Source organism: Mchenga conophoros, linkage group LG15 (assembly GCF_057382185.1).
Source record: "Mchenga conophoros isolate Kocher_MC1m ecotype Shallow Benthic linkage group LG15, M_conophoros_male_GT1.1, whole genome shotgun sequence".
Classification (NCBI taxonomy): Eukaryota; Metazoa; Chordata; class Actinopteri; order Cichliformes; family Cichlidae; genus Mchenga; species Mchenga conophoros.
Genome location: NC_140540.1, coordinates 39,171,928 through 39,189,484, shown reverse-complemented (window position 1 = coordinate 39,189,484; position 17,557 = coordinate 39,171,928). Strand labels below are relative to the sequence as shown.

Sequence of the window (17,557 nt, the reverse complement as noted above, 5' to 3'; positions counted from 1 at the left end):
TACGGATAGGGGGCAACCCTGCCTCACTCCACGCTTTAGAGAGAATCTTGGGGAAATACCAGTGGCAAGCTTTATGGAGCTGTTACTATTGGAATACAGTGTCCGAACGGCATTACAGAAGGACTGACCAAACCCAAATTTATTTAAAGCAGTAAAAATAAACTCATGCTCTAAGGAGTCGAACGCCTTGTAGAAATCTAAAAAAAGAATAAGACTATCATCCTGTACAAGTTCTGGGTAATCTATTATGTCTAAAATTAATCTTATGTTGTTTGAGATATGACGATTCTGCATGAAACCAGACTGACTCTCATCAATAACTTGATCTAATACAGGTTTCATTCTATTAGCCAGAATTTGTGCCAATATCTTATAATCATTATTCAGTAATGAGATTGGTCGCCAATTGTCTAAGAGCAAAGGATCCTTTCCTGGTTTTGGAATGAGGGTGATCAAACCTTGACCAACGATGACCAACAGCCTTCGGTGGAGGCACAGTCATCAGCCATGGTTGGAGATATTTCAATGGAGATGGAGCGACGTTCGCTTTGCTATGCCCGGAATCTTGACAGATACAAGGAACATGGCATGCCATGGTTGGTCGATGTACTGAAAAGGCTTCCAAAACAGATCGATCCTGAAACTCAGAAGAAAATTCTCGTTCTGGTGAGTTCAGTTGGCCTCCTGATGAACCGGGATTTCGTATCTTTTGAGAAAATCAAGGATCTGCTACTCGAGCTAAAGGTCAGTCAAGCGGACCTTCAGAAATGTAAGATTCTGTCTACATCTCCATGTCAGCGTACGTTTGGATTCACCCTGTACAAACTGTACTACGACATCCAATATCGTATGGTGATCCAGCCAGTGCATCCAAAGAAGAAGCCTCCAACACTGCAACTGGAGCTTGATCACGTGGAACTTCCCGTCCTGCTGGAGGATGAAGAGCCTCAGGTTGTGAGCACAAGCGCAGTGTTCATCCCTGCCAATGTCAGCAGGCGTTGGTCAGACATAGAGATAGGCTTTGTGAACACGGACCCTTCAGTCAGGGTAAAGAATGCATATGCACAGTATGTGCGGGATTGCAAGGCTGCAGGCTTGTCTGCCTGGTCTTACCAGGCATTTGTCAAGAAAAGACTGCACTCGGTGTCAAAGTTGGACAAATAAAGAATTGGTGTTACAGAATTCACCAATCCAGTGCTTTTTCAAGTTATGATGTGATGAAAAACTTATTGTCTTTTTTTTTTAACTAAGTTTTGATTTTTTTCCCATGTTACACGAGTGTGATGCCATGTTACGGTTGTAAACATGTTTCCAAAATTGTTAATTTTACCTTGTTTGCTTTGAAAACTTAATTCTTGTAATCAAACAAGAAATGTTCGCTTTGTAAATATATCTGATAATTCTGTTTTTGACATCATGTTCTGTTAAAAAATCATTGTTGAGATGAAAATAATATATGTTATTTTTGTAAACATTTGTGAGAGAAAACGAAAAAAAAAAAAGTTAAATTTTCCAAAATCCTACCCCCCCCAAAAAAAAAAAAAAAAAAAAACATACCCTCACATGGACTCTGCCTTGACGTGGCGTGAGGGCTTATGTGTCCCTGGGGAACACAACCAAAGAGTCCGGAAGGGCTAGGGAAAACAAGGGGTTAGGGTAAATCAAATTTGGGAGCACGGACCCCGAAGGTCAGGGTTAGGGGTTAGGTTAGGGTTATGGGGAAAAAGCCAGGAGAGGATGGGACAAAAGTGGAATAACTGAAAAAGTAAGAGGTGTAGAGGGACAGCAGAACCAGGCCTTTGGAGCACTGCATCATCTCCTGGTCCACACATGCCTTCAGGATGCACTGTACAAGGGGAGAGCAACGAGTCGTCTGTTGCCACAAACAGTCCAATCGCCTTCTGCGTCTGTCATTGTCTTTCGTTTGTTTTTTAAATACACAGCAAGTGTCACTCTCTCTCTCTCTGTCTGTCACAAACACAGACACACACACAGACAGACAGACACTGTGAGGTCTGCAGTGCAAAATTTGAATTTTAGTGCTTGGTGATTTCTCTCTCTCTCTCTGTCTGTCTGTCTCTCTGTCACACACACACACACACACACACTTAACTTATTTCTGCACAAACTCGCCTCACCTGGGAGACATGAAAAATATTATCCATCTTCACCTTAATAGGCAGAACCAGCTGAATGGTAACAGGATTTAACTTTGCTTCCGCTGGGAAAGGACCAATAAATCGAGAATATAAACCCTTCATGCTCCTTTCAAGCTCCCCTACCCTGATACTATGTACATTTAAGATAAAGCTTTTTTTGTTTTCAGTATATGTAAAAGTATGGCTTTGTTATTCTATGTAATAATTTCTGAAAAACCTTTAGGTATTTATTTTATAAAGTCCATTTTTTATAATTTCAAGTAACATACTAACAGCTTCACTGTTCACCTTTCGCTCTTATAATCTAGCCAACCTTTATGTACTTGAGTAAGAAAACGGTATCTCACTGTACGGTAACTGATCAGCCAGTATGGTTTTAGGAAATTTTGAATTAGGCAGAATGACATTTTCATTATTGTTTTTATTTTTTATTTATTTATTTATGTATTCATCTTTGCTTTACCACCCTTCTGAAATCTCAGCTGAAAACCATATTCTCCATGGTAATCTGTTGTTACTGGGACAGTGGAGGCTTGGGATGTAATGCCATCTTTGTACAAACTGTCATTTGGTATCTCTCCCTTAATTGCTGGTCATTGATGAGCAACACATCGATGCAGCTATCTGTCCTCCATATGTACAATTATAGAAACATACAGACACCTTTTAAGCCCTTGTCCTCTGATCAGGTGTCCATGTAGCATTTACCTGGACCACTGTCACCAAACCATCTGTTTCATAATACATATAATGTTTAATCTGCACTGGTCACTCCACGTTATTGTCATTGATATTTATATTTAAAAGTGCAATACTGTAATTTTCTGCTGCTCATTCCTGTGCAATATCCCATCTGCCCTCCCGTCATATTTCTTTTCAAGATTTTCTTATTTAATCACTAGTGTACATATATTTATATTTATAGATAAATATATATTTAGTCATCTTTTCTCTTTTACCATGTCTCTCTAATATTTTGCTCCTTACTATTTTTATTTTTTCTTATTATTTTATTTTCTTATATTTTCTCCTACTGTATCATGCTGCTGAGTGACTGCTGCTCGTCAAACACATTTCATTGCAATGTTGACCCTGTGCTAACTTGCATATGACAAATAAAACTGAAAACTGAAAACATGTAAGCTAATGGTCCCAACGTGCTTAAAATACATTTTTTAATTATCTGTGTAATTTCTGTTCATATTTAAATTAAGAGGGGGTGGCAGTAAAAACTCTGTAACAGAAATGTCATCAAGTACACTTTCAAACGATTGCGCTGTACGGACTCGCGTACTTGACTACTGAGAAATGACTTTCACGTCAGACTTAGCGGCTCTTATTTATCCAAAGTGCGACACCTGAGCGCAGACCCGGGCTGTTAAACAAATATGAGCAAATGCAGATGTCAGACAGACTGTCTAAAGAATTTTAAAAAGTCAGACAAGCTTCAGGGCAATAACTAGAAGAATAAAGTTTGCAATAAAAGTTTGAACAATATTTTGCTATGTGCTATTTGCTATGCTCATCTAACCTGTGCTGCAGGTCAACCAGTTCTATCTTATCAGATTCACTGAGGGTGTCTATTGGTTTGGAAGTAAGGCATATGATCTTTTGTATCACTTGCGTCTCATCAGATCTTCTTTTTTTTTGCTAAATCACTGCTATATTTTCTAAAGAATTTTCCAATTTCATATTTCAAAAGTTCCCAGTTACTACAAAATGTATTATTTGTGAGAGCTTTACTCCAATAAAGTTTAATGAATCTCTGAACTTCACAAATCACTTCTTTATGCTCAAGAATGGTACTATTTAACTTCCAGTAAGAGGTTTTAGTGATTAGGGAGGATGACAACGGGATCGATAAGCTAACCATTTTGTGGTCTGAGAGTGGTGTAGGATAAATATCCGTTTTAACTTTTTCTAAATCTTATAAGATAAGCCAAAAATCGATACGTGAGTGTCTGGTTTGAGTCTTATTACACCATGTATAAGCTATCTGAGACGAATGAGAATCCCTCCAAGAATCGACTAAGTTGAATCTTTGTGCAAACAGTCTTATGAATGAGTTAGAGTCTAAACTTCTAGAAGGCCATCTGTCCAAATAGCTGTTAAACACTGTATTAAAGTCTCCACCAAAAATAATAAAAGAATTGGGATATTTCGATAACCAGCGCAGTAGGCGCTCCTCCAACCTATCAAAATATAGTTTATTCTCCCTCTGACAGTTAAAACCATACACATTGACTAAAATATAGATAGAGTGTGCAGCCTCAACTATTAGAAAAATGTAATGACCATCTTTATCTATGTCAGAATTCAAGATTTTACCATTAAATCTTCCTTTAAGTATGCAGACATCAGCAGCATGCTCTGTACCATGGGACATCCACAGATCATCTCCCCATTGCGATCTCCAAAATGTTTTTTCTTGTTCTGTTGAGTGAGACTCTTGTATAAAACAGAAATCTGAATTGAACTGCTTGCAAAACAAAAAAAATAGCCTTACGTTTAACATTGTTTCTTAAACCTCTTGCATTTAAAGAAATAACAGACAGAGACATAATGATAGTAACAAAAATTAAAAGTGACAAATAAGAAAAAGCTTAGACCAAGTAAATGAAGAACAGTTGAATTGGGAACCTGGTCACTTAAGAGAGTCCTATATAAGATGAGAACTGCAACCCCTGAGTAAGGAAATTGTGAACTTGAATAATAATAGGAATACAATAGCCTAAAACAATAAAACCAATGTGGTAAAAATAAATAAATAAAATAAATAAACGCTTCACATATGAGCATTGAAAGGGAGCTTAATAGAAAATTTCTTGCTCCATTTAAATAACTAATTATTCAAAAAAAGAATAAAAATAAAAAAAAATAAAAAGAAGCTTATCCAGCTTGCTCATAACATTTTCAGTAAAAATATTGCAGCCAAACTGAAGACCAATAAACTTATAACAAATAAACTGCATCAGTTTAACTCTGATCGTTTTATGAGTCCAACAACAAAAACAAACAAACAAAAAAAGAACGGCAGTGAAACCAAGTTAATCTTAAGATACTTCAGTTTTCACCTCAAAATACCTTGGATCAAATTATAGGGCTGGAAAAATCTCTTTTCCCTCCACGAACGCACGACCTCCTACGAAGAACGCCAGCTTGTTTTCTTTGCGCGCAGCTTCCACAGACGGCCAGAGTCTGTTTCTTCGGGCGCGGTCGTCAGGGGACAGATCCTCAGCCAGCTTTAGGTTGTTACGTTTCAGGTAGGTGGACTTCTTAGCAGCGCGCCAGACAGCATCGCGGTAGATCCTGGATGTAAACTGAATGATGATTCCCCTGGGTTGGTTGTTGTTGGACCTCTTGGGACCGATGCGGTGGACGGTGTCAACGACGTCGGGGAATTTATCTTGCATCTCCGGTATGACTGATCTACAGACTTTGATTACCTCCTGCCGCACGTCCTGCTTGTCCCTCTCGGTCAGACCGTAGAGCTTCAGATTCCAACGCCGTGAATAGCTCTCCAGGTGAGAGATGCGCTTTTCCTGTGCTTCAGCGATTGCTTTATATTTTTCGAGCTGTGCCTCAACACTGACAACTCTGCTCTTCATATCATTTAACTCAGCACAGACAGCATCAAATGACTCCTTAACAGCTGTGATATTTTCAGTGTTCTCTTGGACAGCTTTTTTCATCTCGGAGATGGCTATGGAGTTGTCACTCACCATTTTTTCCAGTGTCTGAACTCGAGTTAATCAACATGGTAAGTGATGAGAGCTGGGAGAGAACCGTAGATGTCTCCGTATCCGCAACTTTTCTTAGCTTACCAGCGGGAGAGGCACATGGAGTGATAGGGAGAGGGGGAAACTCTTCTTCCATCCGTGAATACTGAAGCGGTTCGGAAACTGCCTCCAAATAGTCGTGCATGGAGTCGATGAGAGTATTTTTAGTGTCGGCGGGCATCTCAGTAGCGAGAGAAGACTGAGCAGCTTGGCTAACATTAGCAAGCTTGCTAACGGAGCCACTGTTAGCATGCAACTTCTTAGATTCGGTCTTTCTCTTCTCGGGTTTACTCATTTTGGTTCACAAATAGATACCAAAATGAGACTTAAAAGATGACTATTGCGTAGGCGTAAATAAAGTCTCTGTTCACTGTGTGTAATATATATTTTAAAAAAGGCCAGGTTCGCAGAGCTCAGCGATATGTGACTGCTCAGAGCGCCATCTTGGGCTTCCCCCCCCCTCGAAGAGTCACGATTACATTGACTATCAAAAGTCGACGCGTCGTTTGAAGCTTTGTAAGATCCCAAAAGACGCAGGAATAAGTAGTAGGATTTAAGAGTGTAATAACGGACTGAAACAGAAGATGGCAGCACTGCATGTACAAGGATGCCAGCTGCCGTTAAACCCCGAAGAAGAAGAAGTAGCTGTGTCCCAGAATTCATAGCAGCCCAGCTCAGTTTCCAACAATGGCGGCAGCTAGTTAGTTTTAATATTACTCTTATTATTCTTTATGGGTCACAAAATAAACGTTTCACATATTTTCAGGCGAGACTGTAACTGTGTAAACCTCAAATATCTGCTCAGTTTATCAAGACACCACATATTTTCAAAAGCGCTCCGACGTTTTCGGAGACGTCTGTTACCCACTAGCTCGATAGCGAGCCGGGGGCTAGGCTCACTAGAGCTGTGAGAACACCGGACTCCTGGCAAATCGTTTTCAAACCCACCGCAGTCTTTCGCTACTCAGGTTAAACATATATAGGTCACTTAGATAACTTAAAAATGTTATCGTTTGGCTTTTTTTTAGTATTTTATTTGTTCCTGAGTAAATCGGTTTGGCTGAGATTAAAGTTATAGTTTCTGTAAGCAAAGCAAAACTGTTTATGTGAAAAACTGTAAAATATAATTTCCGTGTTCTGTAAAATATAATTTCAGTGTTCTTTTTACATTTCATAAGAGTAAAATCCTTGTAGGAGTAAATGTATCCAAGCTTCTGACAGATGTGACAGATGTTTAACTTATTGTTGTTTACTTGTAGTGTACAATAAATAATCAAAAACACAGGATTATTCTGCAATGCTTCATTACTCACTAATGTTACAAATGTTGAAAGGTAAAAGTGTTCAATAAAATCCTAAATATTGCAAAATGCTGTAAGAACTCTTCTTTCGCTGCTTTAGGACACATCCCATTATATTGACTACTGTACACACACTACTTAATATTTAAGATACAAAAAATACTGGTTTCTGTGCATGCATCTGCAGTGAAGGTGTGTGTTTTGCCATGCAGCTTTTACTTACTTAGCACTCTTCTTCATTTTGCCTACCATGAAGTTAAGCCAAAAAAACAAGAAAAGAAAAACGATTTTTCTGGTATCTGAAGTATAACAGTTCCCTGAACTACCTCTGATAGTGTCCTCATCATGATAATATTCCCTTTATTTATGATTAGTTATCTTTATCTTCAGAGGTCTGGGTGACAGTTTTAGTGTTTGCTTTAAAAAACAAAAAACAACAAAAACTTGAAATATATATATATTCTATATACATATATAGAGATGCTCACTCCTGATTGGACACTGAGCTGCACCACCTTCTCCTTCACTCCTCCACCTTGCTGTCCTCTGTGCTCTCTCTCCTCCATCTCCAGGGAACAAATCAGAGTCTGAGCACCAAACCTGTGGACTGTTAGTCTGCAGATAAGAAGAAAAACACACAGAATTCTCATGTTTGCCATTTTTCATACCGTATTACTATAGTATATTAGTTTACCAGTCCAACAGATTTATTTTCCCAAATGGATCATTACAGCTTTTGCCACACTGGTCCACTTGATTGTCAAAGTGTATTAGCTCTTTATTATTTCTTTCTTTTCTTTACTTTGAAATTATTACAATCAGAACGGACAGGACTGGGGATGGGAAAGAGAAAGATGAAGAAAAGAGAAGTTGGGAAGATGCTCAACAGAAGGAGATGGAAAGCAAAAAGATAGGAGAAGAGAGACACAGAGAGAGAAGACACTAAAAATCTGTTTGATCACCTGCTGGAAAAATAAAAACAAGCAAAAAGAGAAAAACACAGTAGCGAAACCACAGCAAAAACCAACATAAGCACAAGTTATAGTAAATAATAAATATCTCCACATCCCGGAAGGGTCCTGATCGAGCCACAGGGGCCATAAACTGACAGTTTATTTATAACTAGAAATAATAAAGCAGTTGACGTGTTTCAGGCTGTGACTTTTAGTATCTGTTGGTACTTCATCACTTTGAATAAGTGTAAGTCAACACCAGGCCGCACTTTCAGTCTTTCCATTAAACAAATGACCAACAATCCATTGTTTTCACCATTAAACAATAAAATATGCTTCTTGACTCCTTGATGCAGGTGCCCACCTACGACCTGGTTTATTAATACTAAGCTAAAGAGGAAAGCAACTCACTGTAGTTCTCACAGCTCAGGACAAGCAGACACCTGATGTTGAGTGACTGAATGGAACTAAAACAAGAATTCATAATTATGTTTGTCTGCCATGAACACGTGATGATAAAACTCTGCATATGCAGTCAGGAGACTGATGACCTGTGAAATGAGCTGTTAGAAATGTGCAGATATGTGTAAACATTGATCAGCATTTAACATCCAGGATGGAGCAAAACTTCTGACCTGCATGTATGAGAACCTTTAATCACATCATCTTTGTAGTGAAATAGCTGATGACTCATTAAACGTTTCCATGTAATTTATCCACAGTGAAAAATATTCACTTTGCTGGATCTGAAAATCACGTGTTCATTTCATTAGACACTAGCAATACCATTAAACTGGACCTTATCATTATCATATAGCACTAAATGTGAGACTGTGTCATATAACAATCATATATATGTAATATGTGTTTGCCTGAATCTTCCAGCACAAACAGAAAGACGAGCTGTTGTCTGAGTATCAACACAAGTACACACCAGAAATCGTTCAGTAAAGACAAATTTAATAAATGAAAGCTGGTGAGAGGGCCTTTGATGTTTCTCTTTGGATCATCCTGTTGTTTGTCTCCCAGTGTCGTTACTGCTCCTCTCCTTTCAAAGACAAACACCAAATAACACCAAATGAGAGTGAATCACTTCAGAAACACTCCTGGTTATTGTGAGCAAACGTCATAACATGATGAATGTATTTACCATTTTACTGAGGGAAAATCTTCTGTGTGGAGTTTCTTCTCATCTTGGCTCTTTTTCCTGACTTTTAGAAACAAGAGGCAGAAAAGAAAGAATAAAAGTTAAAACCTCAACAATTTTTTTAATGTTTGGGATGTTTTAGAAACAACCTTAAACACTATTTACTACTTACCACTTTGTTCATTCTTGCTGACGTTCACTCTCCTCATCTTCTCTCTAAAGGACAAATGACAGAAAAGAGGGAATCATTTTAGTAACTTTATCAACCAGGTGAGCAGAATTTTAGATATTTATCAATATTCTGATTAAAAGCAGAGTGAATACTTATCTTTTTACGAGAAAGGGTTCAATCCGTCCTGTCTTAGGTCTTAATGTCACCTTGGCTCCTCTGTTTTCTCTGAAAAACAAAAGACAAATGGGAAGAAAAAAATTAGTAAATGATTTCAGCAACTAGAGGAAGTGTTCACTGAGGAGGAGCTGTCATAATAATATAAAATCAATATATACTTATCTTTTTTTTAATGACAGTTTACAGAGCACGCTGGCTTCGCTCCTCCCTCCGTTCCTCTCTGAAAGTTAACTGGATAAAGGATAATAACAATTAATAACATCATCAAAACAGACAAACCTGAAAGAATTGCTGATCAGAGCTGTGACAGAGTCACAGATTAGTTGGATGTATACTTATCTTTCACAATGAGAGCGTTTGCATAGACGTCTCTTCAGGTCTTTTTATTGTTTTCTTTCTGGAGAGGAAAGTGATGAGACTGATGAGGAAATACCAAATACAAAGACTGACAAAGGGAACTGAAAAAGTCTAACCAAAACCTATACTGGGGGAAAACTGTAGGAAACAGAACTACTGAGGCAAGGAAACACGAGGGGACGGAGACTAACACTCTGACAAGGGACAAAGGGAGACTGACACTATATTTACACACAGGAGGCTGATTATGGGAACTAAGGACACATAGAAACACAGCTGAACCGAATAAGAAATGAACAACAAGTCGAAACAAACTCTAATGACAGTTCAACCAGATTCTAAACACAACAAATAACTTTCAGGATGTTTCAACAATGTGTAAAATGAGTTCTTATCTTTTTTTGTGAGAGGGCCTTCAATGTTTCTCTTTGGATCATCCTTCCATCCATTTCTTCTGCTTAACCATTGGAGCCATCCCAGCTGTTATGGGGCCAGAGGCGGGGGTATAACCTGGACAGGTCAGTCTAACACAGAGAAACAGACAACCATTCACACTCACATTCAACCTAACTGCATCTCTCTGGACTGTGGGATGAAGCTGGAGTACCTGGAGGGAACCACAAAGGCGCCAGCGCGGACTGTCTTGCTCTCAGATGACGCCCGTTCACGCTGCTCTGAAGACCCTCAGTTGTCTTTGGATCAAATAACACCAAATGAGAGTGAATCACTTCAGAAACACTCCTGGTTATTGTGAGCAAACGTCATAACAAGATGAATATATTCACCATTTTACTGAGGGAAAATCTTCTGTGTGGTGTTTCTTTGCAGCGTGACTCTTTTGCCTGACTTTTAGAAACAAGAGGCAGAAAAGAAAGAATAAAAGTTAAAACCTCGACGATTTTCAAATATTTTAGGACATTCTTTTAGAAACAACCTTAAGCACTATTTACTACTTACCACTTTGTTCAGGCTTGCTGACGTTCGACATGCTTCACTGTATATTATAATCTCAAGCGCTTCCTTGCTTGAGTCGGGCTCCGGATGCTGCTCTCTTCCTCCGCCTTCCTCTTAGCACGCTTTGCCGACATATTTAGAAAACGGCAGAGCACCGAAGTGAGAACTCTGCCGTCCGCGCTGTAGTCTGTTACTCTCCAGCGGTTCTTCATCTCAGTGTCCTCTGTTTGGTAAACAGTGGAGATGACTCTGGTGACGGGGAGGCCGTCGACAGTCAGGGTGCGGACACAGTTCCTCCGATCTGCCTTCAGCACAGCAAGATCTGCTTTCTCTGGAAGAACTGGAGTCAGGAAGCGTGGATGAGAGCTGGAGCCCGCAGGCGGCAGCATCATGCCAGCTGGTGAGTCCGTAGGAGGAGAAGGAGTGGTGTTCTCTCTCTGGCTCTGCCTCACATTGACAAATGGTGTCGTCACCAGGTCCCGGTGGAACCATCCTTTAAAAGGTATGCAAGGAAAGTCCTTGGACCCAGTCACCAGGTTATGGTAAAGAGTGAGGACCAGGTGAGACATGGAGTTCAGATGCCTCCTGCTCAGTTCACGGTTCCTCAAGTTAGTGACGACCATCTGAGGTGCAGTGACTGGACTCACCAGATCAGCTACGAGAAAGCAAAGCGTGCGTCTACGTTAATCATGTGATCACACAAATTAAAGCCTGAATTTAAATTGTCCAGACATGGCTTTACATCATCATAAGCTCTTCCACACACAAACAGTAAGAAGCGCCCAGCAGAACTCATTGTTTATGAAAGCCTTCACATTTTTCACCTGGTAAAAGTTTTCATGTGGTGTAAGGCTGCGTGGATTTTCACTGAGGTTTTAATACGCATTCACATTAAGGAGTAATATCTTCATATTAGTTGAGCATCGATATTTTGAGGATAAAGCAGCTACATTTAGGTGAGAAACCTCCCACCTCCTTATTGCAGGCACACACTGTTTCAATCTCAAACTCATCCTGCGACTCTGTGAACTTTTAAAACTCCAGCTTCTCCAGCTTTACACATTCACAATCTATGAAACTTTCACGTATAACTCAGCGCCAGCGGCCCAAACATGTCAACTCAAACCCTCTACATGCAAAAACGGCCGCGCGCTGACGTCAGCGTCCTCCAACGCCTTAAGTCGTTAGCAATTAAAAAAAAACATGGCGCCATCTTTATAGCGTACTGGCACATGTTAAAATTGATGTTACTCAAGTATGAAACATCTCATCCTAAATGTTAACACTCATGAAGTCCTACTTCCAAACAATAAAAGACAAAAATCGAAGTTGTATTTGTTTGCTAGCACTCTGACATATTAGCCTGCTGTACTCACCATAGCGTTGATCTAACACCTCCTCAATGAAAAGGGAGAGCAGGTGCATCTCGCGACTCAAGTTTGAAGAAGTCATTTTGCAAATCCTTCTTGAAGATTTTCAAACGTTAGCTGTAGCTTGAAAAATCCGAGTTTTCACAGCACTAGTGGGAAAAAGCTCCTGTTTGCGCTCAAACGTGAAACCCGAATTCCACTTTTGCCTCCTGCTTTTATACCTGCACTCAAACACGTCATCATCACCATGACACCCAGGGTCACCGAAAATCAATTTTATTTATTTAAAATAAACTTCGTCTAATTATCATAGATTTTAAAATATATATATATTTCTCATTTTATTTTACTGTTTTATTCATCCTTTTTAAAAAATATATTGCCAAACTTTGTCGTTTTAATTCTTTAAAAAATCATCAATTCACCAGTTTACAAAAATGAAGATCGATATCTGAAATTTAAATTAATAAATAAATAATTACAATTGATAATGGGTTTTTAGCATTAAAGAATAGTTTTTCAATGCGCTTTAAATGTTATCAGAGCCGATGTTGTGCCAAAAAGTGATCGCAGTCCAAAAAGTGATTTACGGTATTGAAACGTTTGTTTGTGTCATGACATTTGTAAACAGTTGATGTTTAAGGTGCAGTTCATGTGGAAGCCAGAGGAGGGTGGTGTTGTGCGCATAATACAAAGTGATGGCGAAACCTAAAAGACGGTGTCATGTCTGCTCCCTGAAGCAATCTCATAACAGTTTCAATCTATTTCAAGCCAGTTAGCACATTTCTGTTATGAAGTGCAATCATTTTTTGGCAGTAAACTTAAATCCTTTTATTATGAATATCACATTCTCAGATTTTCAAGAGAGACCAGACCAATAGGGCAGCAGAAATCACAAAAATAAATAAATAAATAACAGTTTTATAAAGATTAAAACAGTTAAAAAATGACTGGAATGATTATGATGTATAACACAGAATATGTACAATAACAGAGTTATAAACACACCTAGAACACACGTGATACTTTTATTTCATCTATAACCTCTGTGCAAATTTTGTTGACTGCAAAGTGTTTATGAATATGTTTTTAAAAGCTGGTTATCTGACTGTCAGTTAATAGCAATTAAAAAGAAAGCTGATTTTTATTTAAAAAACCCTGAAAACATCACACATGTACAAACAACACACAATTATTGTAGATTCTTCAAAGCCTCCTTATATTCATCACTTGGGTAGGTGGTGTTATACATGCCCTCACAGCACCGGCACATCAGTCCTCCTGTTTTCACCTTGTCACCTTCATTAAGCTGCTCTCTTACTACAGAAGGCCCACCGCATGCATGGGGGGGAGAGGGGGGGAGAGAGGGGGGGGATACCGTGGGCCAGGGCTGTGGCATCTAATGTCTGGTTGTCAGTGTCCTTTGGAAAAGCAAGTGATTGTCCTCAAATCAGATGTCCCAGCAGATTGATCTAGTTTGCCATGCTGGCAAAAGACCAATACACCAAGACAAACAGCCATTTATGCTTTTTACACAGACAGCCCATTTTTTTTCTATTTAACTAGAAGAATTGTTGTACCACACATTAAAGTTTCAAATCAGTGAAAAAGCAATCGTGCCAAAGAAATGTCATGTGTTTGTTTAAGATGACTGCAATTATGGTATTAACAGAAAACACACATCTCTGTCTCTTTTCTTTTCTGTTTAGTGTTTCACTTACCTTCTAAACTCAACAAGTACTTGCACAATCCTGAGGTTTTTAGAAAAGAACATCTCAGATTAAATAAGGAGGAGATACAGACGTTAAAACTAACCTTTATTACTATGATACAAAACAATATTAATGAAGTTGTTAAAAGTGGTACTTCTTACACACACACACACACACACACACACACACACACACACACACACACACGGCTCATTACAAGTGTTTAAAAGTTTGAGTTGTCTGAAAAACTAAAGAAAGAAAAAGACAAAAATGTTACAATACAAAAGTTGGAACTTTATTAACACACAGAAATACAAACTGATGGGTTGATAAATATCAAGAAGACAGTGCATTTCACATAAAGACTGTGCATCATTTTAAGATGAAAAAATGCAATATGGGGTCAGCCAGAGGATTAATAATCAAAACTAAGGGATTCTGATATTAATACTGCACCGCCTCCAATCTCACTATAAGTTACATCTGTTGAACTGACTTCTTGCTAGCATTTCCAAGGAAGTCAAGATGAAAAAAATAAAACCTAAAAACAGAGGGTCCAATACATTTAACAGGAATTTGTCAAAAAGAACAACAAAAGTACTGACGGTTAATTTTTTATTTTTGACCCTGTAACTCAGTTATTAGTTTGAAAATAAACGTTTGTATGTCTTCAAAAAATACTGTAAAGCTTTTGACTCTTAGGGAGTCAGGAGCTACATGACAGATGTTATTTTGAATGACTTGGATATTTGCTGTTTACCAACCGTAAGTCTGCACAACAGAAATATTGTTCTGAAACACATTAAAATACACAAGTGAAAGATGATATCTGTAATTAGAGCTGCCACGATTAGTCGAAGAGTCACGATTTTTTTTTTTAAACTTTATTTATCACATTTTAAACATACAGTCAAGTAAAACAGGGATCACATAAAAGATGACATTGTGGTAGTACAATGAGGAACAGAAAGAGTGACAAGGACAGTGAGACAAAAGTGAGACAAAAAATAAAATAAATTAAGGGGAACATAAATAAACAAAAGTTTGCAAGAGCCAAAATCAAGTTAGCAGTTTCAATCGGATATAGATGTTAACAGTCTTGAGAGCCTTAGTGTTTTTTGATGAGGAGATTGTCCTTATATATTGTGCAAGTTCCATTTTTAATCCAAGAAGTTCAGGCTTTCTGCCGAGGACTTTGCTTTTGTGTATATGAAATTTTGCCAAAAATAAAACCAAATTTATAAAGAAGAAAGCATCATTGTCCTTGTCTTTAAAATTATAATAGCCAAAGATAACATCCTTATAGTATAGTTGAAGATTAGGGAGAACAAAGTCAGTAATAAACTTGTGGAAATCCTTCCAGAATTTACACGTAAATTTATATGACCAAAACAGATGAGAAACTGTTTCAGGTTGCTCTTGACAGAAGGTACAATGTACATTTATTTCAGCCATAAATTTGGACAAATATTGTTTGGTAGGGTAAAACTTATGAATCAACTTAAAGGAAATCTCTTTAATTTTGTTTGTTAAGAAAAACCTTTGTGGTCAAGTCCAAACTTTTTTCCATTCAATATCTGTTACAAAATTGGCCCAATAAAATATGGCTGATGGAACAGAGACCATTGCATCCTGAAAGAGAGATCTTATTTTGGTATTTATAGACTTATGAGAGGAAAAGCAAACATTGCCAAGAGAAGAATGTAACACATCCGGGGGAGTGACCTGTAGTGCAGCACTGTGGGAGCATCTGTGTAACATGGACAGACCAGATGGGATGGCATCGAACACTATTGAGAATTCTTTAGGCGTTATCGGTACATCTCCTGAGGAACTCAGAGTCATTATATAAGAGTCCATCTTCTCTATATAACTGACTAACCAAGATTATTCCATTATTAAACCAGTTATTTAAAAAAAAGAGTTTTATTTTTATAAATAATATTGCAGTTATTCCAAATAAAACAGTTTTGTGGAGAGAAATTGTGTTTGTAAATCAGCGCCCATGCCAAAAGAATTTGTTGATGAAAGTGAGAAAGTTTCAGTGGTATTTTTGGAATACTGTAATTGCAGAGCAGTAGGAAGTTAAGGCCGCCTAAATGAGAGAACACATGATGTGAGATAAAGTTCCAGATAGAAGTGGGATTTCTTAAATGCTTTTTAATCCAGTTTATTTTAAAGGTGTTGTTAAGAGCACCGAAATCAATAAAATTTATACCTCCTTTATCATATGAATTTAAAGCTACTGATTTACGCAAGTAGTGAGTTTTATTTTTCCATAAAAAATTGTATAATAATTTGTTAATTGACTTACAGGTTGTATTATCAACATGTAGTGACTGGGCAGCATAGGTTAGACGGGAGATACCTTCAGCCTTCGATAGCAGAACTCTACCCTTCAATGACAGGTGTCGCTGTAGCCAATGATTAAAGATTTTTTGGGATTTATCTATAATAGGAATGAAGTTTGTGGAGCATCTGGATTGCTCATTTTTTATTATTTGAATTCCAAGGTATCTTACAGAGTTTCTTACAGGTATTCCATGAATTGAAGTTGCTAAACAACTTTTAACTGGTAAAAGTTCACATTTATGCAGGTTGAGTGAAAGTCCGGAGGCTTTAGAGAATGGCTGTATATTGTTAATGGCCACTGAAACTTGCGAGGCGTCTCTGAGGAAGAGAGCTGTATCGTCTGCCAGCTGACTTATGAGTATTTCTCTGTTAGCAATGACCAGGCCTTTTAAAGAACTGAGTTTAATGTGTGAATTAAGGAGTTGCACAGAAAGAAGGAATAAATATACGGATAGGGGGCAACCCTGCCTCACTCCACGCTTTAGAGAGAATCTTGGGGAAATACCAGTGGCAAGCTTTATGGAGCTGTTACTATTGGAATACAGTGTCCGAACGGCATTACAGAAGGACTGACCAAACCCAAATTTATTTAAAGCAGTAAAAATAAACTCATGCTCTAAGGAGTCGAACGCCTTGTAGAAATCTAAAAAAAGAATAAGACTATCATCCTGTACAAGTTCTGGGTAATCTATTATGTCTAAAATTAATCTTATGTTGTTTGAGATATGACGATTCTGCATGAAACCAGACTGACTCTCATCAATAACTTGATCTAATACAGGTTTCATTCTATTAGCCAGAATTTGTGCCAATATCTTATAATCATTATTCAGTAATGAGATTGGTCGCCAATTGTCTAAGAGCAAAGGATCCTTTCCTGGTTTTGGAATGAGGGTGATCAAACCTTGACATAAAGTGGGAGGGAGTGCACCTCTATCCATACTTTCCTTAAAAACTTCTAAAAGAAACGGGGCTAAACTGTCAGCGAACTGTTTGTAAAACTCGGCAGTAAGGCCGTCAGTTCCAGGTGATTTGTTAATCTTTAGATGTTTTATAGCATCTGCAACCTCAATCAAAGAAATTGATCTGTCGCAAAGCTGACTATCCTCCTCATTCAGCTGAGT

The 17,557-nt window shown here is 38.2% G+C and overlaps 1 protein-coding gene across 1 annotated transcript; it reads right to left on the bottom strand.

Moving 5' to 3' along the window:
• Positions 1–9,130: 9,130 nt before the first annotated feature.
• LOC146558889 (uncharacterized) lies at positions 9,131–12,546 on the bottom strand. The gene is made up of 7 exons (XM_085246276.1): positions 12,376–12,546; positions 11,003–11,654; positions 10,831–10,891; positions 10,653–10,737; positions 9,512–10,569; positions 9,343–9,403; positions 9,131–9,240 (listed from the first exon to the last, which is right to left on the bottom strand). The coding sequence occupies exons 1-2, from the start codon at positions 12,449–12,451 to the stop codon at positions 11,047–11,049; spliced, it is 684 nt and encodes a 227-aa protein (XP_085102402.1). The 5' UTR covers positions 12,452–12,546; the 3' UTR covers positions 9,131–9,240; positions 9,343–9,403; positions 9,512–10,569; positions 10,653–10,737; positions 10,831–10,891; positions 11,003–11,046.
• Between the last annotated feature and the right edge of the window lie 5,011 nt (positions 12,547–17,557).

Excerpts from the sequence above, each read along its gene's own strand:
- LOC146558889 (XM_085246276.1), bottom strand. The coding sequence starts at position 12,451 with ATGACTTCTTCAAACTTGAGTCGCGAGATGCACCTGCTCTCCCTTTTC. Across the intron at positions 11,655-12,375 it reads GGTGTTAGATCAACGCTATG|CTGATCTGGTGAGTCCAGTC; the intron begins GTGAGTACAGCA and ends GCTTTCTCGTAG.